Raw genomic sequence first — 24,242 nt, forward strand, 5'->3', positions numbered from 1 at the left:
TCCATCACGGAGTTCGCTGCCCCTGTCACTGCCTCCAGTGGGAACCGAATGGGTCACGTTCGACCGCGTTCGGGCACTCCTCACTTGATGCCTCCAGCCCCGTGGAGCAAACATGTGTACCTTGCTCCCATTGCGTGCTTCCATAAAGGCATGCCCTAGAGGCAGCCAGCCAGCCAGCCAAGGTAGGCAGCTTCTCACACAAGGAACAGCACACGTGATATCAACATTTAATATTTATTATCGTACCTCTTATTTTGCACTGCAATGGAATATATATATGTGAAAAACACCAATCACTTGTTTTTAAAATTTTAAAAGTTTAATAGTAATAAAATGGTTATAAAAATAGCCATGTAATTAGAGTAGTAATAATTTGGACAATTTGGATTAGGACAATATGAGACAATAGACAGTCTGGGTACCTTTTCCTGGGCAACATAAGCCTGAAAAAGGACACACGTTAACAGAGGATTAATCCTTAAAAACAATAGCCTGTTGCATATTCATACATCTCATCCATGATGCATAAATTCCATTCAAACAAAGGATTCTGTCTGGTCATCATCAACTTCTTCCTCTTAATCCTAATGGCATCTTCATGACTGAGCGAGGTGGGAAGAAGTTTGTTTCTTCTGTTAAGAGAGCAATAAATTCTTTTTCTCTGAAAGATTTAGGTGTCCTCTGGCTGCTATCTCACTGCCAGTCATTTCTTTAAAAAAAGTATCTTACATAACACAGTTTCTATTTTAACATTATGTTATAACCTAAAACTATATTTAACACACAACTTAAGAGAATTAATCCAGCATAACTTTCTAACATAACACATATAATATTAATTTTAATATTTGCGAAAAGCCAATCATAAAATACAAATTTTTCACATATATATAAATATATATGTTCAGCTACCTGTGCATCCTGGGAGACTTCTACGATCTGGCAGCAGCTGGAGGTATATAAACCATAATAAATAAACCATAACTCAATTTTCACATCAATTTTATATCCAGAGAACAAATAAAAACTCAGATTTTTCGACGTTTTAATATGTGAATGTCAAGCTTTAATAAACAACATTTACCTCAACAGCGTGAGCAGGGCGAAAACCCGCATGCTTATGTCAAAGCATAACATTAGAAGCAACATCTGTCAGAAAGCTGAACAGACATTCGAGTGACTGGTTTACAGCGTCGCGGGGTCTCGTGGCAGCGGGATCAGCTCCGGGGCGCATCCGCAGCCGGGCTCCGGCCGGGCCGCTCGGGGCGCGGCTCGGCACCCCCGGCCCGCCCCCGGCCCCGCCCTCCCGCGCTGAGGCGCCAAGCGGCGAAAGCGGCGAACGCAGCGTGGCCGCGGCACCATGAGCGGCCCCCGGCCGAACGGGTACGCGAGTGCGGGGCCCGCGGGAGGCCTCGCCAGCTCCTCCCGCCCGCCGGCCCGGGCTCCCTCCCCCACCGCCACCGCGCTCCCCTCGCACGCCGGCTGGCTAAACTTTTCCCGGGCGGGCCGGGCCGCGGGGGAAGCCCTGGTGGCGGGGCGTGCGGCCACCCCGGCCTGTGAGGGCGGCAGGGAGGGAAGGTGGAATCCTCCGGGACGCGAGGGAGGGAAGCTGGAGTCCTCCGGGACGGGAGGGAAGGAGGGAGGGAGGAAGGGAAGCTGGAATCCTCCGGGACGGGAGGGAAGGAGGGAAGCTGGAATCCTCCGGGACGGGAGGGAAGGAGGGACGCTGGAGTCCTCCGGGACAGGACGAGAAGGTCCGCGCAGCCGGCAGCTGCCCGGGCAGCGCCGTGCCGGGGGAGATCCTTCCCGGTGGGGAGGCGTTTCCTGGAGCCCCTGAAGGCTCTGTGGTGAGGGCACGGCCTGTTTGACGTGGGTTTCGTAATCGCTGGGATGGGAAGAAGAGCATGCAGGGTGTCTTGTGTTCATTATTTCCGGAAATGAGGACCGGCGTGAGTAATAGGCAATTAATTAAAGTCAGAAGTGACTCTGTAGAAGTGAAGTACGTTCAGTGAAGGGAAGTGTTCTTATACTGCTTGATTGAGGCTCAGTATTCAAACACAATGTTTATTTTTACAGGTTTGATGGGTTATCTCCCAAGAAAATTGTGAATACAACTAATTTGCAATGAACTGAGTACTGTTTTTCTGTAAGAAAGATTGAGTTTTCTCTTTGAAAACCTTCCTTCCCAGTACGGAATATGTAATGACCCTATCTCAGTACCTATATGATGGGAAAAATGAGAAGCCCCAAGTAAAGGAAATCCCACATTCATTTAATCTAGTAATGATAATAAAATATGAGATTTAAATAAGAAGCTTGTATTAAAGGTCATCAAGAGTCAGTATCCTGTTTGGCTTTTGGGGAGGAAGAGCTTATTTGAGGATGTTTATTTCTTATTTTTAATACACGCTTCACTTTTTACCTGTGATTTCAATGCCATGGTATTGATAGTTGGTCATCAGTAGTAAGTATACATGATACTGGGGAATAATGCTGCTCGAATAGAGTTGTAATACAATGCACATGACATCAAAGATAAGGAAGCAGAGGAAAAACTTAATAAAAGACTGAGATTGATCTGATACCCCCCCACTCCTCCTGCTGTACTATATTGTGGTATAGCTGTCATAATTGTCGTATGAAAAAATTTGAGATTACAAATTCTGTTTTAGGATTCTCAAAATAAATTTTTGTTATGCTAGACCATTTTTTAAGTAGCTGAATGACATTTGTTCCTTTTTCAGATGGTGTCACAGCTTACTTGAAGCCTAGATGGATGAAAAAGAAGTGAAAAGGGAGGCAGTGTTCTCTAGTTATAGAATCTTTTTCTCTATTTTCCCTTGAAATAATGTTTACAAAATTTTCTATAGACTACTAATTATTCTAAAATTTAGGTTTTTCTTTCTCCCCATTGTTCTTGGCAGTATTCTTCATAGCTTTCAGTTTCTGTTATTTTTATTCAGAAGTTCTTATAGATTATCCGAAGGGTAAGCCTTGATTGCCTGTTTTACAGCTAGCTATAGTATTTTCTAGAGTAGCTTTCATTCATGCAATTCTAGAGCTTGCAAATGAGCATAAAGAAGATTATCAGCTGCCCCAAATCCATAAACTAATTTTCATGTGTGTGCTTGACTGCTAGCCAAGGCCTTGGCTTCTGCTCAATCAGAAATTAAGTGGTTTATACCCATTTCACACTCCTGAATTCTTGTGCACTGAGTAAGGGAATTGTCTTGCCAGACATGGTGATGTTAAGTAGAAGTAATTGAGTAAGGGCTTTGGGGGGGGTTTATTTCTCTTTGATGTAAGCCTTCTGCTTATTTTTTAGCTATGCTCTTCTCCCTGTGAAGTTGGTGCTCTGAGGGACCTCCACTTACATACAGTTCTGTATTTGTAAATACTAGCTTTTGTTATGTTTTGAATAAGTAGAGTTGCTAGGGAATAATTTAACAAAAGGAGATCTCACAACCTCTTAGTTCAGAGTACTGCTATCTTTCTGGGGCCCTTTTCCCAGAATGGTTTATTCAGTGTAGTTCTGCATTGTGTTTTATCCCTCTCCAAAGACATCCTTGTGAATGTCACTTAGCCAGAAGTGATCATTGAGAGTCCAGTTGTGGTTTAGATGTTGTAAATCCCTTTTTTGGAGGTATTTTAAATAATCGTACAGCTGAAACATTTTCTTGATGTTTTAGTTAACCTGGCAAAGTTCAGTTTGGCACAGAGTGGTGTGAGGGTATGTGTTTAATCTCTTCTTGCTCTGAGCACTTTTTCTTCTCGGTAGGATATAGCCCCAGCCCTTTAGTTACAGTGAATCAAGTCAGTTTGGGCATTTTTAGAATCACATACTTGATTTGTGTGTTTGCTTTGACAATTGACAGTTCTGGGCACTGTTTGCAATGTTGTCAAAGTGTGAGAGAGGTGTGTGGGTTACATCAAGAGTGTGTGTTCTTCCCTCCTTGCTTTGAGATGGTGGCCTTAAAGGTGATCCTCATTCATTCCAAGAACAAGCCAAAATTGCTAACTTGTAATGTGCCACATACAGACTATTCAAAACTAGCAATTTGTCTTTGGTAAATAGCACATTGTAGGTTTCTAAAGTACAGTTTTATCATTGTTTTCACTCAAAGACTGTAACCTCTTTTATGACAAGCTAACTGCAAGCCTCTAATACATGGTTTTAGTTATAAAAATAATGATTAACTAAACACTTGCCTGCTGATGTTTGTCTGCTGAAAGTGCTGGTACTAGTGTTGCTAGGAGATGTCTTGCTGCTTGCAGTTACCTGTGATGAATTTTTCTGTATAGCTGTACATCACAAGATGGGCATCTTGGTCTTAATCTGTAGTTTTTGGTAAGAGGAGATCAAAAAGAAAAGTACTGTGCCCCTTGTATTTTGATAGGCTAAATATTGTATTTGGGATGTTCCATTGGTTTGGTTTTCAAGTTGTAGCAATGATAGGTGAGAAAGTTTGGGGGAAATTTCTTTCAATTTGATCTTCTGTTTCAAAATTTCAAAGCTTAAATGTATGTGTGGAGAGGGAGATATCTGCCTTTCTTTTCTTTGAGCTGAAAAGCACAGAAATTCCCTTGTTGTGTCTTACACTGTCTGAGCAGGCTTTCACCCATAAGTAGGCATGAGAAAATTCCTCTCTCATTCCCCCAAATCTACCCTTCAGGGCAGGGAAAGAAGCAACCTTTTGTGGCATTTCTGTATATTATTTCTAAAGGAAAAGTTCTTGAACCCATCTCCTGTCAGTTTCCAGAAGGCTTCATAAGACAAAATCACAAGAGAAAATTAGCAAGGAACTGTTGGAATGGCCTCAGATCTTTGGTGGTAAATGTTGTAACAAGAGGTAAACTTAGGGTGATAACAGATATTAATGCCTGCAGAGGAAGTTACCAAATAGGAAGCTACTGAGCACTTGTAGGCAGAAGTACAAAATAACTTAGATTAGAGGTTGGCAGTTATCACAGTCATCATAAAAAAGATTATGTTGTTTGGGTGAGAAGAATGGCAGTACATGATATACCCGAACCTTAGAAATACACAAGGTGTTATCTATAAAGGATAAATTGCTCTGTCTTTGAATTGCTCAGTGCTCTGAATATCTCAGCCTTCTTATCTAAAAATGTAATTTGCAACCTTGCTTGATGCCTTTTCCTTGAAAGGAAATGCTGCATGTATAAGTTCCTGGAAAGCACTTGAAAATGATGGTTTTACTATCAAAATATTAGTGAATGTGTGGTCTTAGCCACATTCTGATCCTGGTTACTTTAAACTTGAGCACATTAAAATAGTACAATTTGTAGTAACTCTAGGTCTGTGGTGTTTGCTGATGGCTGGTTTTTTCTGTCAATTATTGTTTCAGCAGTGAAGCATCCTGCAAAAAAAGAGAGGATTATTTGGAATGGCCTGAATATTTTATGGCAGTAGCTTTTCTGTCAGCACAAAGAAGTAAGGATCCAAACTCTCAGGTAAGAAGGTAACATATAATAATAAGATAACCTAATCTATCCTAATCTATATTGCCTATCACGTCAGATGTACACATAGTGGTTTCAGGAATTTCTTAATAAAAGTTATTTCAGTGTATAGCTATTCAGTTTTTAACATAGTCAGCACCTTCTGTTACAAAAATTCTCTTATTGGGCCTGACCTCATATGTATAATTCTGTGTACATTTGTAGCTTGGAGTTTTATAAATCATCTTTTCATCTGGAAGTTAAAATAATACATGCATTTTGTCTCCTTTTTCCAGTAAATATAGTCACTTTTAGAAGAGGATAAAACTGCTGGAAGTTCTAGGTTGTAATTTTTTAAGACACAGCATTTTACAAGTTTCTTTTCCTCACCTGTAAGAGTATTTGCTTGTTATTGGGTTGACTGGAATTTTCTTCTAGTTTGTTCCTCCCTCAGGATCCCCTGTTCCCTATGCTTCACTATCTGTTTCCATTTTTCACATGTTTCATGTGCCTCTGTTCAGTATTGTTCAATATTGACTTCAGGTGATTGATACAGCTCCTGAAACATGCTGTTTGTTCTGCAGGATCCAGTCTTCCTGTTAGTCATCATCCTTTGTGTGAAAAAAATCAGGAAGCAAATCACAGAAAAATAATCTGTTTGCTTCCTTCTGTCCATTACAGCACTTAGCTCTCTGAAGGTTATTCACTTGGCTAAAGTTTTGTTACCCAAGGGCTGGTTGAGAAGCACCTTGTGTGAATTAAAATTAGTACTGTTGCAATTTCAACAAAAAATATAGGGAGAAAACATAAAAATGGGACATATGATCATTCTTTAGGAAGAGTCTCTTTGTAGACTTAGGTTGAAGCAATAAAGGGTGAGAGTTAAAAGGTTTGGAATTTTTGTGCATGTTTGCAACAAGCCACAAAGTCTTGTGAGGCCTGCACAAGCCAACACTTATATTTGTTACATCTTTCAGAACCTGTTGCTCCTACTGCTGCTGGAAAGCCAGTTTGGGGAGCTGAACTTGTGTGTTTACTAGGGTTCATTCAATGCTGTTTCTGCTCCCTGAACTAGGTTATTTCTTAAGCAGACAGTGCTGGCAGGCTGGGATGGGAGCAGCATGAGCAGAGGGGTAGCAGAGTTGTATCTGCCCTGACTTATTTCAAAGCCCCACCAGTTAGGTACAATTGTAGCCCTGCTTACTACATGGTGTGACTAAGTGAAGCTTGTAGCTCTTAAAGGAAAATCGTAGGACTGACTATTCATGTCTCATCTTCATTGTTGACATTCTGTTTTGCATGCTGTTAGTACTATGTAAATCTGATTTTATTTAGGTTGGTGCCTGCATTGTAAATTCAGAAAACAAGATTGTTGGAATTGGATACAATGGGATGCCTAATGGTTGCAGCGATGATGTACTACCCTGGACGAGAACAGGAGCAAATAGACTAGACACAAAATATCCTTATGGTAAGGCTTCTTGTGGTGGGCAGGTTAGACTTGTGATGTCTGTATCTATGAAAGTTCAGCTGGTAAAGTACCAATCAGTTTTCTTCCACTCACTTGATACTGATAATGTGTCCATATGTGGTACACCAGGATAAAAAAATCAGTCTCTTTGAAGGACTGACTTCTTGGTGAAATAGGTTCATAAATATTAGCCATTTTGGATTGGGTAGTGAAAGCCTGTAAACATGAAGCAGCTCATTAGCAAACAGTTGCAGTGCATGCAGATAATTGCTGATTCTGTGTGTTTGTCTGCACAGAAATTACAGCGTGTGTATATGTAAAAAGTGATTGGGGCTAAAATACAGGTATTAAAATTATAAACTCCAGTAGTTGTGGGAAATTTCCATTTCAGGTGTTGATGGCATAGGTTGTATACACTATGAAGAAGCTGAACATTTGTCTTGAAGTCTGTGTGCCGTGGGTCTACCCTTGTATGGGTGAGGTGACTTTCATTGTTTATTTCAGCCTCTGATGTGATTCCCATTTACCAAGTGGACAAAAGGAGCAAAGAGCAAGGATGGTTTCATGATAAATGTGGTTGAGTGCTGCTTTGGATCTTGACTTTGTCTTTGCAGCAGGCATAGTTTGGCCTTCTGTAAGTTATTTAAAGGGCCCTATCAGCAGGGCTGGCTCTTCTGGATCAGGTGTGGTTTGCAGGAACAGAGGAGACTGGGCTACCTTGTGGCCTGCAATGTGGGGAAGAGACCTTGGGTAGGACTGATAGGAGACCATACAGTCCCTGTGCTTCCCTAAGTCCCCCTTCATCTTTCTGTACCCACTCCAGCTCCTGCTGCATGTCCGTGTGTGACACCAACGCAGCAGAAGCCACAGGCACAGGAAAAACAGGAGCTTCTTCAACCTTGGCTGCATCTCAGCCTGTCCTGAGCTCAGGAATGGCAGGGCAGAGAAACACAAAAGAGAGAATCAGAGCCTTGGGAAATTTTCTTTCTCTCTGTGTGGGTGGGGGAAAGTCAGCACAAGAGTTCACATTTTGGAGAGATATACTGACTCTCTTCCAGTGACCAGTATTTATCTCTGCCTACTATTTCTGTTTCTTACTTGTAACTTTAACAATTGATGTGACAGAGAAATTAAACTTGCATGAGTTTTGACATAGTCTGAGCTCACTCAGACTTCTTTCTAAAAATCATTTACTGGTTTTCTATAGCATTGAAGTGAAAGATGATATGCAGTAGCTCAGCACGTAATTCATCAGTTTGATATTTTTGACTTCTTAAAACCTCAATACTTTGTCCTTGTTCACTTCACCAATTTATTATAAAACCTCTAATGGTAACTCTCAAGACCATTTATATTATTTTTTGTAAAAGGTGTATTCCCAATATAGAGCCAAATTTGAAGTCTGCTCTGAGCCACTAGTTTTACATAGAGTGCTGTGACCATAATGATACAACTTAGTATGACTGCTCTTTATTTATAGGGTGAGGAAACAAGTGTTAGCCCATTGATTAAATATAAAGCACTGAAAACAGAATATTGATTTTGGTTGAATTTTTATGCAGCTGTAAAGTCTCAGTTCTGAGCTAAAATCAGTGTGGGTGGTCTCTGGCATTGGAGCACATTCCAGGCACTCAAATCTGAGCTGATCAGTTTAAACTAAAAGTACTGTGAGGAATCTTTGTGCAATACCATGTGAGAAATTTTTTCTTTTTGTTAACTCTGACTGCAGAAGATGAGGAGCATGTGATGTTTAAAAAATGAGCTAACTAACAACACCTTGGAGTGCTGAGTTGATTTCCAGGAGTTGGTTTAACTGCTGCCCTTCCCCCCATTATCTTAGTCTTTACCTCATTAAAAAAATCACAACTTTGCAACACAAAGTGTCAGCTGTGATGAATAAACAACCTATTTTGTAATTCACAGATCATTTAAACTCTAGCAATTTCTTATTAATCGTGATAGCACAGTTGACAGACCAGACAAGTATATATAAAAAAAAAGTCTTCTGCTTAAAAAAATTCTTGGTAGATGCAGAGACACATAGAATTGCTGCTAAAATCTCATTAAACTGTCATTTTTCCTTTCTCCTTTTGCTAATCATCACAGCATTTGTGTAAATTGAACTTTTTATCCTTGCATCTTCCTGACTGGCTTGTTCAGAGACAGAGCAATCTTACTGTGAGCTCCATTCGCTAAGCACGGGACCGATGGCACTTTCATCACTGCAGTGTAGCTTATTAGGTGAAGCTGTGGTAATTGTGCATGTACCACCACACTAAGTTGGAAGATGTCTTCTGGAGCTACTTCATGCATCTGCAGTGCTACAGAAAGGTCTGGGGTTGGATCTGAGTGCTGACCACCTGGTCCTGGGCACTCCGGTGGGTTAGCCATACACGCTGAGCTCACTTCCCGTGTTTTGCACCACTGTTAGTGGCTTTCTCCAGAACAAAGCTTCACTATTGCTCTTCCAGTGGTGTTCCGGAGGCCAGGGTTGGAAAAAGACTGCAAAGAAAACAGTCATCAGGTATAGCTTATAGTGCAAAGCCTGCTGAGATGGTATGCTTAACCCTCCTCCTTCCCTCAGGCATACTGGCAGATATGCAACACATACTCTGTTTCATGCTCTGAAAATCCCTCTCTGGTGGGCTGCATAAAAGTCTTCTCACTTCTTTATGCACTTTGAACTGAGACATACAAAATAACTGTGTGTGCCACAGGACTCTGGAGCTGGAGGAAACTGAGGCCTGAGGGCAGTGTGTTGCTGATGGAGCCCCAAGATGAGCATGAGCCAGTGTGTGCCAGTTGGCCTCAGGGCCAGGCGTCAGTCCCTGGCCCTGTGTGTTTAGCAGCATAGACATAGTAGAGGATTGGACCCACAGGCAATCTTTGCAGAAGGGTGTTAGGTGATCCTGTAATAAATTTATTGAGCTCCAGAAGAACTGATGGATGCACTGACCCTACAGCTCTGATCAGCTACAGCTACTGTTTCATGGCTAAAAATCTTTCAATTTCTACCCTAAATTTATCTGTGGTTAGTTTTTAGGTTGTTCCATGTGCCAGCAATGTTTTTTTAGCTTTTCTTGTGGTTAACCCTTCCTCCTTCCCAGTGCACTTACTGATAACAGTTACCTTTTGAACTTCAGTTGTGAGGTTAAACAAGTCCTGTCACTCTTGAATTTTCCTGTATCTTGAAACTTGGTTTGAAATTGGCCTTGGTTACCTGTGTCTGCTGCAATATACTGCATGTGTCTGTCTCACACCCTCAGGCATGGCTTCTGCTCAGCTCACTGTTAGGGGCAGTGTTGTGCTTGATTAGGAAATCCAGGTGTAACCTGAGCTACTACTGAGAGAAGGCATCAAATCGTGGTAGCTAGTGTTCACCATTCCTTAGAGGATGCAGACATTTGCAGGGCATTTGGATATTACAGGAACAGTGACGTGGATCACGTGTATTGGTACTGTGCGTCCTTATGAGGCTCTTGAAGTGGATGGAGGCTCTTCCTTCTTCTGGTTGTGGTGAATATTTGAACAGTATGGCCTTGGTATATCAGAAAGCGCAGAGAGTTCTGCAGAGTGCCATTTTTCACAGCACAAAATCAAGATGTCATCGTTATGTTGGAACTGGCTCCAGGCTGCCAGTCAGTAACAGCAGCAGGGATGTGTCTGTGCACATGAGAGAAATGGAAGGCCAGTTTTACTAAGATTAAAAGCTCTTCCTGAAGCATTGTGTTCAGTACTATATGCAGAAGCTTCTTAGTAATTAGGCAAAATTCTCATTTTCAGAGTCAAAAGTGTGCCCTCTGTTTCTGTTAGATGAATCTGAGGATTTGTTGATGTTCAGTTCCCTCTCACCAATCATTTAAAATGCTACATTTTTGTCCTATTAATGCAAATCTTCCCACTAAATCTAGTTGCTGTGCTCCTGTTATGCCCTCTGTCTCCACTGTAATCTAAGAACATCCATTTGACAACCAGTCTCTAATTAAGGGTTTTAAATTAAAATGACTGGCAAATTTAGAAACCTCTGAGCAATACAGAAAATAGTGAATAAGTATGCTTACAAATATTTATACAGGTTCAAATATGATAAAATATGTGCTGTGGCAAAAATTATGCTCTAATTGAACAGTACCTGCTGTGTAAAATGAAACAAACTGTTATCAACATTTCCTTGTGTTAGGATTATGAGCTTTTTGTCAATTTTTCAGAGAAGTGAACACTCAACAATATTCAGGCAAATGTTAGTTTTGTAGAAGCTGTTATTTTGACAGCACAAAATTTGCTAAGGCACTCTGAGGAAGTGTGGTGCTCTCCAATTGGCAGTGCAAAGATGAGGCTTCAGCTGGGAAGGGGATCTATAGGAGATGGTCTCTTCTTACAGCCACTCACTCTCATCCTGCATGGATTTTTGTCCATTTCTGGTGTCATACATCAAACCTGTAGAAAGTTTGGAGATTTAGAAACAATAGTTCCTCTTTTCTACTTGCCTGCTAAGAAACACTTCTGTGTTCTGCTAGGAGTAGAACCAGCTTGGAGCAGGATGGGAGAAGCTGTGAAATAGGGTGGGTTAGCTAGTGCTGCTCACATTTTGAGAGGTGTTTCTCTGGTCTGACCCAGCAAGTTTTGTGATGTTCATAAATGGCTGAGTGGTTCCCAGCTTCATTTTCCAGTTCTTGTGGAAGAAAGCTGTGAGGCTGGGGTTCTGTTTTTCTTACTGCAGTCTGAAGAGGCTAGGCCTCCCAACAAGTCTGCTGCTGTTATCCTTGCCTCTGTGCCCTGACCACAGCACTTCAGCACAGAGGAGGAGAGAGAGAGAACAGCAGGAGAGGCTGAGGGCAGTGCCAGCCCAGCATCAGTGTCCTGCCTGCCCTTAATGAAGTGACCAGCAACCATCCCTATGCTTTCAAAAAGGCTGAGAAAAATAGATGTCATTCTACAAATTCCAGATCCATCAACCACTGCCCCCAGTGGTTGTCACTCCAGACTCCATTCCTTAAATTAATGTTTTGATACCTTCTGGGATTCTTGCTGTGTCCAGTGTCAGAGTTCCAGCAAGTAAAGGATAACAAAATTCTTACTCTGGCTCAATTAGTAATTAATAGCACTAAAAAGTCATTCTCCTTAGCCCTTCCTCTGATTGCTTCTTTAAAAGGTCTTTAAAGTTATGGTGGTCCTTAGCATGCTCTTTGTCAAGCATGTAAGCCTTTAAACACTGTTAAGCACCTTGACTAGTCTTGTGGTTCTCATGAAATTGCTAGTCAGAACACCTTTAGGATGTGGGAGGAGTACTTCTGACCCTGCAACCCACTGGGGACATGCTCATGTTCAATGTTCAATCCTGAAAAGGTACCATTTATAGGGTAAGCAGGCGTCTCTTATTTACAGGGGAGCTTAAGGATGAGTGCTACCTCAGCTATGCAACACAGACCAGCATGCAATAAGAGACAGAAACACTAGCAATTAATACTACCAGTAATGAAGCAGTCATTCTTTGGCTTTTTTCCTTTTTTCCCCTCTCATGAACCTAGTAGCAGGTGGTGGGAATGTCAGAGCACACACTTAACTTCTCGTTGCATGGTTATTTCTTCAGCTAATGAAGCCATTTGAGAATACTTTTCAAGCTACTTCTCCAGAATGGAAACCACTGTTGTGGACTTGATATTATGTTGGCTACATGTGAATATTCTTTTTTTAAAACCAAAGCTCTTGATCCCCTCATAGGGTATTGTAAAAATTCTTAGTTTTACTAGTCTGCCTAAAGATAACTATTTTCAGAGTTCTGAAAACTGTGCACCTGTAAAAGGCCATTTTAAGTTAGCTTCTTACTATCTCAGAGAGAACAATTTAAACTACTAGCAGTAGCTCTTAACAGCTTAGAAAACTTCATAACACCCCAAATATAAACTAGTTAGTCATTAACAAGAAGGATTTTGGACTTCTGAATTTGTTTTCTGTCTCTCAAAAAAGCTGGGGAGGTCTATATGAAGAATCTGGGGGTCATAGACCTATCTTACCTGTCAATGCCTGTTTGTCAGAGAGAGGTGAATATGAGTAAGAGGGAATTAAAAATGGTGGGACAAAGCCTAAAAATACTTGTCTGATGCCAGCACCTTCTTAAGAACCATCTGGCATAATAAACCTTTATAAGTAGCACATGTCTAGGGAGATGTATAAAACAAATTACAATGTGTAATGATAGCTTACCTGAATATAGTTTCAAATCACAGCAACTGAGACAAAATGGTTTGGTATTTAATAGCCCAGTAGACCAAAAAAGTAACACTGGATGGAAAGTTATTACCTCTGGAGTCAGTGCAAGGTTCTGGTCCTGTACCAGTTTCTGCAATAAGTTCAGTAAGAAATACTTGGTTAGGCACATGAAAAATGTACCTAATTTTCTATCTGAAATGAAAACTTGCTGGGTTTGTTGTAGACTTAAGTACTTTTTGTCTTGGAATGATTTGTCTGTTTCTTATTGCTGTCTCTGTGTCTTCTGTCCACGTGGGATAGTTGTAATTTTTCTTAACTTCAGATTGTGTGAAGATGGTCAGGAGGCAAAATTTATGGTTTTCCCTTGCTCCAACTGATTATCTTCTCTAAGTTATTCTTGGCCTGATCTTGTTTTTGCTTGGGAAGAGGTTTGTTTCTGAAAGTTTTTAGAAGTCTGCCAAAAGAACCTTTTTCTCTCATTAGTGCAGGAAGGAAACTTGTTGCAGTAGTAATAATGAAACTTGTCTGGTTTTACAGCTGAAGATTTCTGAGTTTTAGTGAAGGAAAAATATTTACTAAAGCCATTAGTTTTGTTTCTTTTTTAGTTTTGGGAGCCTTTGAAAACATATTTGTTTCTGGATGCCTTCTATATTTTAAACTGCTGCCTAGAACACAAATATATTGTCCAAAGAAACTTTAAAGTGATGTTTCTGTCCTGTTGACATAACCGCTACTTCCAGTTGTGGAAATTATGTCGCTCTTTTACTCAGTCCTCTGTAGCCACAGAAAAATAATTCTCTGACTATTTATTGTAAAGGCTTTATAAGATTGGTGCACCTTAGTAATGCACTTGGAGTTCAACTTATTTTCTGGATTTTCTAAATGTATTGGTTCGTTTACCTGCATCTCTCATACACTTAATGGTATATATTTAAAATACAGGGTGACCCAATAATAGTTGCAATAGAAACGGTAAAAATGAAAGATGCCTTAATGTGATGGTTCTTGGATATTGGCTGGTTTTTTTCTTTTTCAATTTCCTGGTTTTTGTGTTGGTTTCTGGCTTTACTGGTTATGAGAAGGTATGTGGACAGCATAACATGGGCGTGGTGGAAGCCAATACTGAGCTTTCTTTTGCGAGTGTTTAGTCCTTTGTGACTTGCTTGCATGGGAAAGTTTGTGTGCTGGAAGTTAGGCTGTAAATTTGTACTGCATTAGCTGTTGTATAGAAAATTCCATGCAGACATTTAGCCCATATGGAAAACATTTCCATTCAGCAATGATTCCTGCGTGTTGAAGGTACTGTGCTCAGTTATATGTGTGGTGAGATCATTCACACAGAGGTCAGCAATATAGCACCAAGTTTACTATGAAGTTGTGCTGTGCAGCTTGGTCTGTTTTAATTTTCACATGGGCACAAGGGAGAAGAAAACGACTTTTTGAAAAAATCTGTTCTTCACAACAAGCAGTGGAAAACCTCTTAAAGTTGTCTGCACATGCAGGTCTCTAAATGATCTCAAACCCACACCGCACTTCAGCATCTGTTTAAGAAGTCAGGGCAGCAGGCAGTTTCTTAGTAGGTAGGTGTATAAATTATGCAACTTGCTGTTATTCCTAGGAGTAAACAGGAAGTTCTTGCAGAGATCCTAATGTTTTTTTCAGAGCTTGATTATGGACAACACAGAAACTGTGTTCTTCTCAGCTGTGTTGGTAACACATTAGATAACCTGCTCTGTACTCATTGTAAACACTGGTGCTGTCTGTCCTGAAAGAGCTGCTGTGTTATGGTGGAGCAAGGCAGGATGCTCCATTGCTACCTGGCCTCTCTCAAATCCATGGAGAAATACAGGACTTTGTTTTCCTGCTTATGAAGTCTGGCACCTTTTAATGAGCAGTAAAGTCACTCTAATATTGAAGCTGGATGTTTTTATGGCCAAGTGTGTCCTGTGTATTCTGTGGCTGGGAGAATCCTGCAGCAGTGCTGAGCCTTTCTAAGGCCCAGAGGACGGAGCTGCTCGGTTTTACTTGGCTGTTCTGCTGCCTTTAAGAGCGCACAGAGCACTCCTACAGCCATAAGACTGTTCCTATCTGTGCATGTAAACACATAAATGAGCTGTTTTATACTGGCAGTTAGATACTCCAGAGAGTTGTGAAGCTGTGAGATATTGCTTCACTAAGGGTGGTTGCAGTGGCTTGGCCCACAGCCTACGGCTTTGTTGCCTGCAATAGGTGTCAGCAAATGGCAGTGCTAATGCACTTAATGATATCATTACTAATCAGCAGCCTGGTCAGAACAATTGACCTTCATTGATCTTGGTATTTCTGCTTTTATTTCTTTCTCTGCCCTTTATGATAAGCTGTGCAAGCTATTTGCCTTTGAATATAATGCAAGCAATTATATTGTAACACTTTAATTTTAGTTTGACCAATTTATTTAATGATCAGCATTATGAATTGTTTCTTCCCTTGTTTAATCAGTGTGCCATGCCGAATTGAATGCCATCATGAACAAAAACTCAGCTGATGTGAAAGGCTGCAGCATGTATGTTGCCTTATTTCCATGTAATGAATGTGCAAAGCTCATCATCCAGGCAGGTAAGCAGTAGTGCCAGCTTGCTTTTTCAGGGTTGCAATGCTGCCTGCTCATTGGCATCTTCTAATAGATGTATTTGATCTTAAATTGCTGATGTTAGATCTAAATTAATTGCACTGTCAACCTCATAAGATGCTACTTGTGGGGGTTTTTTGCATCTGAATGGTGCCAAATTTTTCCAGTGCTAATTGCATCTACTGTGATTCTAAACGTGCTTCTAATTTAGGTTTGTAACTTCTTAGACCAGGAGCTGCCAAAGAACAACACAGGCTTTGCATATAATTACTGTCAATTTTACTGTGCTCTGGCACATTGAATAGAGTAGGGCAGAAAGAAATAAACTTCTGCATGACAAAAGGTCTGTTGGGAGTATATACATGAAATTTTAATTTGAATGTGATGCATAGTAGATATTTGAAGATTTTAAAATATCTTTGCTCATAAATGTCATAAGATTTCTATGATCCTATTTTAATTATGTCTTTCATTACAATTATTATAAATCTGTGCCACTGCAGCTAGTGTGCTGGCCTAAATGTGTCTCCTTTTTTGAGATTAGGCAGTATCTGCAGCAGGCTTCAGTTCTGTAAAAATCTCTGCTTAAAGTAGGATGTATTTTGCTCTCTGAGTAAAGTCATGCAGTCCCAGCATGGGTTGCTGTTCTAGGGAGTGTCTCTTACTACTAATGGCCACAGGAAGAAAGCAGCAAACAGAAGCTTCTTTATTTTGGTTCAGTAAGGTTTGAAATCAAGAGGGGTGAAGAGTGAAGGAAGATGGTATTCTGCATTTGTGCTTCATACAATTCTCTTACTTACAGAATCAAAATCAAATGGTCTTCAAGGTAGATTGGCTGCTTGTTCTCAATGTAGTCACTCCTGCTTTTCCTTATGCACTAAGGTCAGCACTAAATTGGAGTGTATTGGTATTCATATTGTCTGGCAAACACAGGAAGGTGTTGATCAGCTATGAAACGCTCGTGAATTCTCTTTTGAAGCCTTTTTATTTCTCCCCTGCCTAAGTGATTTAGGCAAGATCATTCAGCAATTTTACACAGCATACATTTGTCAGTAGAGGTGTACCAAGTAGTTGGAGAGCATGTGGATGAATGCTGCTTCTTCTGATTTTGTGCACCAGATGTTACTATTTTTCTTTTGTGTAATTCTAACATTTTTTCTATGTGACTTCTTTAGGCATAAAGGAAGTTATTTTCATGTCTGACAAGTATCATGAGACTACAGAAATGACAGCTGCACGGCGGATGTTTGATTTGGCAGGTATTATATACAGGTGAGAGAATTAACTTTATTTTTACTCTGGAATGAAAAAAATGGGGATGTGAAAGATACCAACTTTAGGGCAAATGTTTTTCTTCTTTCAGTCATGGAGCATTTTATTCCTCTGTAGTGTTGGTAGATGGCTTGCTCTGTAGAAGAACTGTTGCACCATTCTTTTGTTTTGTGTGTGGTTAGAGTTCAGTTCTGAAACGTTTGTAAGAGAAAATGGTCCGTGACTCATTTTGTTCCTGGAATGGGAGTGAAACTGCCAAGGGGGTGGTTATTTATTATATTGTACTTGGGAGTCTTCCTTGACCCTGCTTTGGGCAGGAGGTAGGGCTAAATGATCCCCTGAAGTCACATGGAACCTGCATTATCCTGTGATCATATGAGTTGGACTGAAACAACCAACTGATTTTTTTGTTGTTGTTTTTGTGGATTACTCCATCCTTATTGAAACTTCAGGATCTTGTTGCTGTCAGTTTGGGAAGGTGTCAAACAGGCTGCCCATAAATAATTCTTGGTACTTACAGCTGTTCTTCTTTGGTCAGCTTTTAGGTGAGAAGAGGATAAAACTTGGAATACTTGCCTTAAAGTAATGATAACCTGAAAAATGTTTCAAGAGTGGGGTTTTTAAAGACACTGTCAGAGATACCTAAAGACAATCTGTTCAACAGCAAGTTTGATGGGAGTAGCATGCTGTGGGTGAGGCTAATTATGTAGTCAGGGAGGCTCTGCAACTCTAAAAAGTTTTACAGTATTAATATAAAGACTTTGAAAAATTTGCAAACATAACAATTCTGACAGATAAAATTTTAGGATGAAAGATACCTACTGGGCTAAGAAACATCCATGGAAAAACACAGCAGTACTTGAAATTCAGTTTTAGTCCTTCGGTGTATTTCCTGTCTACTAAGACTATTTGACTAAGAAGCATAAATCATTCCCTTGCAAGTCAAATCTTGTAACTTCTCCAGGGTGAGAGATGTTTCTTGCATTTCAGATTGCTATTCAGAACAAAGCCTTCAGAGTTTCTGTGGTCAGCAGCATGTGCTTTCCTGCGTGGACTGTTACTTATCCTTGTATCGATTGCTGAGGGTGTAGGTGGTACTTAATGAATCTCTTGAACTGAACTGCAGAGCTTAATTAGGCACTAAATCCACACTATTTGCATAATCTTTTGTTTACTGGTAGACTGGAAAATATATGCTCAGTCCCTGTATACCTTCCTTGCTAATTGCTGCAGCAGATGCTGTAATGATAATAAAAGGAAACATTTTGTGGCAGTATTAATTTTAGAGTTCTAAAGTTACAATTTTTAAATTATTCCCTCTTAACTAGTTTGGGTTTTACCCAGTATGGCATAATGTGATCTATTTCCCTTCCACCAAGCATACTCTGTTAAGCTTGAAAGTGTTTTTCTAAAACTTGGCAGGAAAAAACTGATCAAAATATCAATATTATCAAAATGTATTCCAAATATCTTTTTATATGCAAATATATATACAGAAGATTTAAATACAGAAGATTTAGATATCTGTACCTAGATCTTTAAATATATATTAAAAATATTTGAAATATTAATATATATGAACAAAAATCACTGATAACATTATGCCACCACCTGCAGCGAAGTTGGTAAAAGTCCTTTGACTCCTGGGTAATTTATAAATTCCAATAGCTGAAGAATGTACAGGGTAACCCACCCCATGTGTCTTTTTGTCTTAGTCTTTCTTGTCCAGGTTTCTCTCAGTGTGGTGCACTATAATTGGCTCCTATAGAGAAGAAAACTACAAGAATCCAAGGATGTGTTTTTTGGAATTTTTTTATTCCTTCAAAAATTTAGCTGGAACTAAAGCAAGCAAAATGTTTTAACTACTCACTAACTAATCTATGTATTTTTCTTTTTTTATTTAGGGAATTCAAGCCAAAGTGTAACAAGATCGTCATCGACTTTGATTCGATTAACAGCAGACCAAGTCAAAAGCTTCTGTGAATTATGTCTCATTAAGTCTTTAGAAGAGTATGATTATCCTTTTCTAAAAAGCTGCTAATGCCTTTCATCTTGAAGTTACTTGCAACTTTTTAATGGTTTCTGTAGCTAAAGTAGACTTATAAGAAATCCAAGGCATAAAATGTCCCGCTCACTTTATCTTGTCATGTGGAATCTAAATCTACTTAAAATGTTTTATGCCTTTATCTAAACTGCTTAAAAAATGGAGACACGTAGGTGAAACAATATAAATAAAGCAAACTGTTCTGATTCTTCCTGTATTCATCACCACATGCTCTGGTGGGCTGTCAGCATAGATTCAGCCTCAGTTTAACAGCAGTACTTGTAACCAGTGGTACGTGGAATATGCTGATAGATGTTGATCTCTGTTGGATATGTGGATCTTCACAGCTGATCCTAATAAAGAACAAAAAATGTTATCCGTGCAAATGCTAATCTTCCAACTAGCATAACACTAATATTTAAAAGGTTTTACAGCTTTAGGAATGTGTGCCATTTTGCTTGTTACCCAACAAATGAAATGCTGATTTTTCTTTTAATTGCTATCTGACATTGTCATACTTGGGGAGGGTTGAGAGAGGAAGCTGTTCTGAGAATTGTCCATGCCTGAGTGAGCTTTACTGGTGATTTCAAATCCTTGCTTTCCCCGAGACTCCAGAATTGAAGGGGCTTGAGGGAATAAATAATTTGGTGCTTTACCTCTGGGACTTTTACACTGAATTTGTTTTCATGTGTAAAAGAAAATAATTTTATTGGTCTAAGCTGTTCCTAGATAATCCAACGTAGCTCAGTCTTAAATTCTACCTGTAAGGTAACTGAATCATTTTTGTCCTTTGAGAGAAATTGGAGATATTCAACCCATATCCATATCTATGCCAAAAGATGTAATTGCGGTGTTAGCTTGTTTCCCAGTGCTGACATAGTACCTCCATTTTCATAAATGTTGCCTAAAATAATATCCTTTTTAATTTTATCTGGAGATCTGGGAATAGATTTGAGTTCATTTTCTCTAATTTGATTTTTAAAAATTAAGTATGCCTAATGGCTTTGTTTAGATAACATTGGTGGTTGTTTGGTTTGTTGTTTTTGGTTTTGTTTTTTTTTCTTTTTAATGTGGTTATACTTCAATGAGCTTTTATTTTCTCTACAAAAGCTTTGTTTCATATTTTGGGACATTATGTAATTTGGCTTCATACCAGTATTATTAAAGTCTTATTAAAATCCACTACACTGAAGTAGACTCATTATTATAATATTAAGTCATGCACTTGGCTCCAGAGCGCTGCTGTTTTTGCAATCATATGGAAAGCATATTTTGTGCATTTGTGATATTACATAAAATATAATGTTCATGAACCATTTGACTACTAAAGGGATCACTGTAATGTATTATGTGTCCATTTATAAGATAATTTCTGATTTTCTTTTTCCTACAGCTGTTTTCCATGTCAAAATTGGTCTGTGGCTTAGTGCCAGAAGAAGAAATTTGCGCATATGTGTGGGGGGGGAGCATGAAACTTGAAAAATTACTTTAATAAAATGTCACTAAGACAGTTAATGCATATTGTTTTCTTTGGTCTGAATTAGTAAGTAAAAGCATTTTGACTTATACATGTCTGACAATAGGACAGAGGGGAGAGAAGAAGCAGAATTTTGGGGTTTTGCTGCAAAATTGCTATTCTCTTCATATATAATTGATAATTTAAGTTCAGATTTTATATGTATATGCCTTGTGACTTGAGTTACTGTAAGTGTTTCTTGTTAGGCCTTGGATACTGTGAATATGTAATGTGCATAAAAACTTGAAAGTTTTTTTGAACCAATGTCCAGATGTTTTTAGGGAAGTACTGTTATAAACTTTTTTTTTTCCCCCAGGACTTCCCTGGTTGTGTAACAAAAAAGCAGTACTGGAGAAAAGGGTAGGATTTTAGAGTTCTCCTGATCAGGTGTTGGTCTGATAGAGGTGCACGTACAAGATTTCAGAGTAATGGTCAGTTGACTCAGGCCACTGAGTGGACCCTTAATTCCCAGGGCAACTTTATGGAAAGGGAAAAAGCATACATACAACTCTTGAGACACTGTGTGCTTAGTTGGAGAGTAATGTTTTAGAGAAAATCTTAAAGAAGTTTTGATCCTTACTTTGTGCATGTCCAGAACTCTGTATACGTCTGTTTTTCTTTGTTTTGTTTTAATGGTTCAGGAGATTGTGCTTTGACTTCCAAATAAAGAGCACTTGGAAGAGGAAACAAAGAAAACAGCTAAATATAATAAAGTATATTTCTGCTGCTGAAGCTCAAGTTTGAGATGAATAGAACCATTTGGAGTGGAAGGATTTCTAGAGGGTATTTGGTCTTACCTCTTGCTGAAAGCACCATTGACTTACAGGTTAGCTCCAGTTGCTCAGGCCTTGTCCAGGTGAGTGTCTACAAGAACAGAGATTCTGCAGCCTTTGTGGTCAGCCATTCCAATTCTTGATGCTCACTGATTCTGCTCTTCTGTGACACAGGCACTGCAACAGGATCCACTCAGGGGATGCAGGATCCAGGTGGATCCTGTCCTTTCAAGCTGCCTTCCATCCCCTGGGCACTCAGCCAGCTGGGAGCTGTTCTGTTCCCAGTGCAGGACTTCATCAAGTTTCCATCAGGTGGTCCCCCCAGCCACTGCTCCAGCTGGAGTTGGAACTGTTGGCCCTTGGAGCCTGATGGTTCACCCACGTGAAACTGCTCAGCTCCTTCTGTGGCTGCCAGCACCACTCCTACAGCAGCCACCCCCAGCCTGCTGGGAAGGGGAGCTGGCTGCAGGCTCAGGCCTTGGTAGGGATTGCTTGAAAAACCTGGTGCAGCCACCTGAAAGGAGACTCTGGGGAGCCCTTTGGTAGTTACCTTGGTACCATTAACTAGAAGAAGTCACATTCAATAAAATGCTGAGATCCTATCCAGTTCAAAATAACGCTGTCTTAACTATTAAATCTAAATCCTGCCAGCATCTAGATTTTCCTTATAAATATTAGACCATTCCCTTGTCAGAAAACTCAAGGAACTGGCAGTCTTATTTACATAAATTTCATTTAAGAAAGGGTGGTTTCATAGCCTGGCATACTGTGTAAAAGCACAATCTGCATCTTTGGAGCTTTGATCACTGACTGCATTTTATTGCTTTGTATATTAGGAATATTTTCACAAAGATTACAAAAAGTGCTGTGACCAGTACAGTTGCTCTGATTTCTCAAATAGCCTGTGATAACTGGCAATATGTCAGCCTGAAAGCTCCATGTACATAACTGCAGAAGCTGCAGTAGTTCATCAGCTAACAAAATAAGACTTGCAGGGATTTTAGGCTGTTGACAACAAGCAAAATGAAGTAAAATTCTGACTTGCCACCCTTGGCTTTTCTCTCTGAAGGTGGGTCACAGGAGCCTTCCTGCAAGTGAACGAGGTGGGGCTAGCGCAGAGGCCTCACCTGATGCCCTCAAGCAGCAATTGCAGGGGGCTGGGGCTCATTCTCACCTGGTGCCTGGGATAAGTTTATGAGCTGCAGCTGGAGCTGTGGGGAGCAGGTGGGCTTTAGGGAGCCAGGAAATGGCTGTGGAGCAGCATGAGACTCATAAAGGAGCAGGCAGCAGTGCTCTAGTTATCCAACAGGGATGGTTTAGGTTGCTGCTGCACTGGGAGCACTTAAGAATGAAGTACAGAAGTGACCACAGCTGAAAGGCCATTTATTTGCAGCTGTTTCTTCTCAGTTGCAGGTAAGAAAAGGATTTATATAATAGAGGGCTGAAACTGTGAGGTATCAACTCTTTCTCTCTTCAGTGGTGATGGCTCAAAGGGTTTGTACCACTATAGTTTCTTTTAGCAGATTTATCTCCCTTCCCTTTAAAATCCAGGTTTATCTAGTGTAAAACTCTCTCTGATTTGAGAACAGAGGGGTAAAACTTGTTTCAAGTGCTTAGTCTGCATCTACTACCTGGTTTTAGCCTTGGGAACTACTGTAAGGTACAGTGCAAAAGCATGGACAGAGCTGGCTGTCTGAGAAAACCTACATGAAACTTTTAAATCCATATTCCATTTCTTTTACACTTAATGCACCTGTTTACTTTCTTTGGTTAGAAGGAAATGGGGGAGTGGAGTAGAAAAGAAGGGAAAAAATTTTAAAATTCATGAACTGTCTCGGTCTCATTCAAAAATATCACTGCCTTCCTGGCATTTACAGCTCAGTTAAACAGCAGTGAAAGCTTTAATGAAGCATGTGGTTAATCAAGCTATGGAAGATTGCGGCATTTGATTTTTTTTTTTTTTTCCCTGCTGGAGTAAGAGCTTAATCGCAGCAGCTTGCTTCCTAACACTGCTCATCTTCGGGAGCCGTGGATTTATGTCTGGATGCTTCAAAGACACTGCTGTGGCTGAGCTTTGAACCCCTTCCCTGCTGAGGAAGTGTCCCGGGGGAAGGGGCCGTGCCTGGAAGGCACCACCAGATAATTGTGGTGGGAGGGCTGCTGCCTGTCACTCTGAATAACCCGCGAGAAGGGCACGTCCTGCTCTGAACTGTGCAGTGCAAGGGCAGCGCCTAAAATAGAGATAGATATGTGAGACAGGGTACGTGAATTACCATCATTTGTTTTGTGCATCTACCTGTTTGGGTTTTTTTTTTTTTTTTTCTTTTTTGGAGGAATTAAGGCGTAGGGGTTGGAATGGGAAACAACTACTTCTGTCTTGTATGCTTTAAGATTTGTGCTGGAAAATCTTGCCTCTGCCAAGGCACTCCCCCTGCTAAATAGGAGGCAAAAGACAGAAAATCAAGCTCGATGTGCTGGATTTTTAGTTGTTGGCATTATATACTGTGCTCTTAAAAAACCCTGCCCTAAGGAGAGTGAGCATAATGTGCTCCAGCAGCAAAATATGCATAATAAAGAAGAAATTGCTAACGGTTTCCTGGGATTTCTTACTCAGTTCTTACTCCCCACTCCTTTATTGTTTCAAGCTAATGTGTAAGTCAGTTCTGCCAGGCAAATATTCAGGAAGGCTCCCCGCACCAAAGGAGAGGAAAGGAAATATATTCAAATCACTGCTTCAGAGGCATAAGTTGTGTCTTGGTTTGCCAGACCTGGGTACATTCTTTAGCTGGCTGTGTAACTCTGCTGTTGCTGCTTGTTGACTCGTGCAGAAGTCTTTTATGTGGCATATCTGTTGTGAGAGGGTTTTCTTTCCTCCACTGTTCAATCAA

General features: G+C 40.2%; 1 protein-coding gene across 2 annotated transcripts in view; it reads left to right on the forward strand.

Annotated features, from left to right (window-relative positions):
- Positions 1 to 20,537, forward strand: part of DCTD (dCMP deaminase) — a 57,127-nt gene extending 36,590 nt beyond the window's left edge. For both annotated transcript variants that reach the window (XM_054294946.1, XM_054294939.1), the window contains 5 exons: positions 5,367 to 5,472; positions 6,796 to 6,931; positions 15,620 to 15,736; positions 16,925 to 17,021; positions 18,926 to 20,537. In XM_054294946.1, the coding sequence (XP_054150921.1) occupies positions 5,422 to 5,472; positions 6,796 to 6,931; positions 15,620 to 15,736; positions 16,925 to 17,021; positions 18,926 to 19,004 (480 nt within the window). In that variant the 5' untranslated portion in view covers positions 5,367 to 5,421 and the 3' untranslated portion in view covers positions 19,005 to 20,537. The remainder of the gene's footprint in view (positions 1 to 5,366; positions 5,473 to 6,795; positions 6,932 to 15,619; positions 15,737 to 16,924; positions 17,022 to 18,925) is intronic.
- The last annotated feature ends 3,705 nt before the right edge of the window (positions 20,538 to 24,242 follow it).

The sequence above is a fragment of the Melozone crissalis genome, unplaced genomic scaffold (assembly GCF_028551555.1).
Source record: "Melozone crissalis strain CALT ecotype California unplaced genomic scaffold, PUWL_Pcris_2 ptg000006l_1, whole genome shotgun sequence".
Lineage (NCBI taxonomy): Eukaryota > Metazoa > Chordata > Aves > Passeriformes > Passerellidae > Melozone > Melozone crissalis.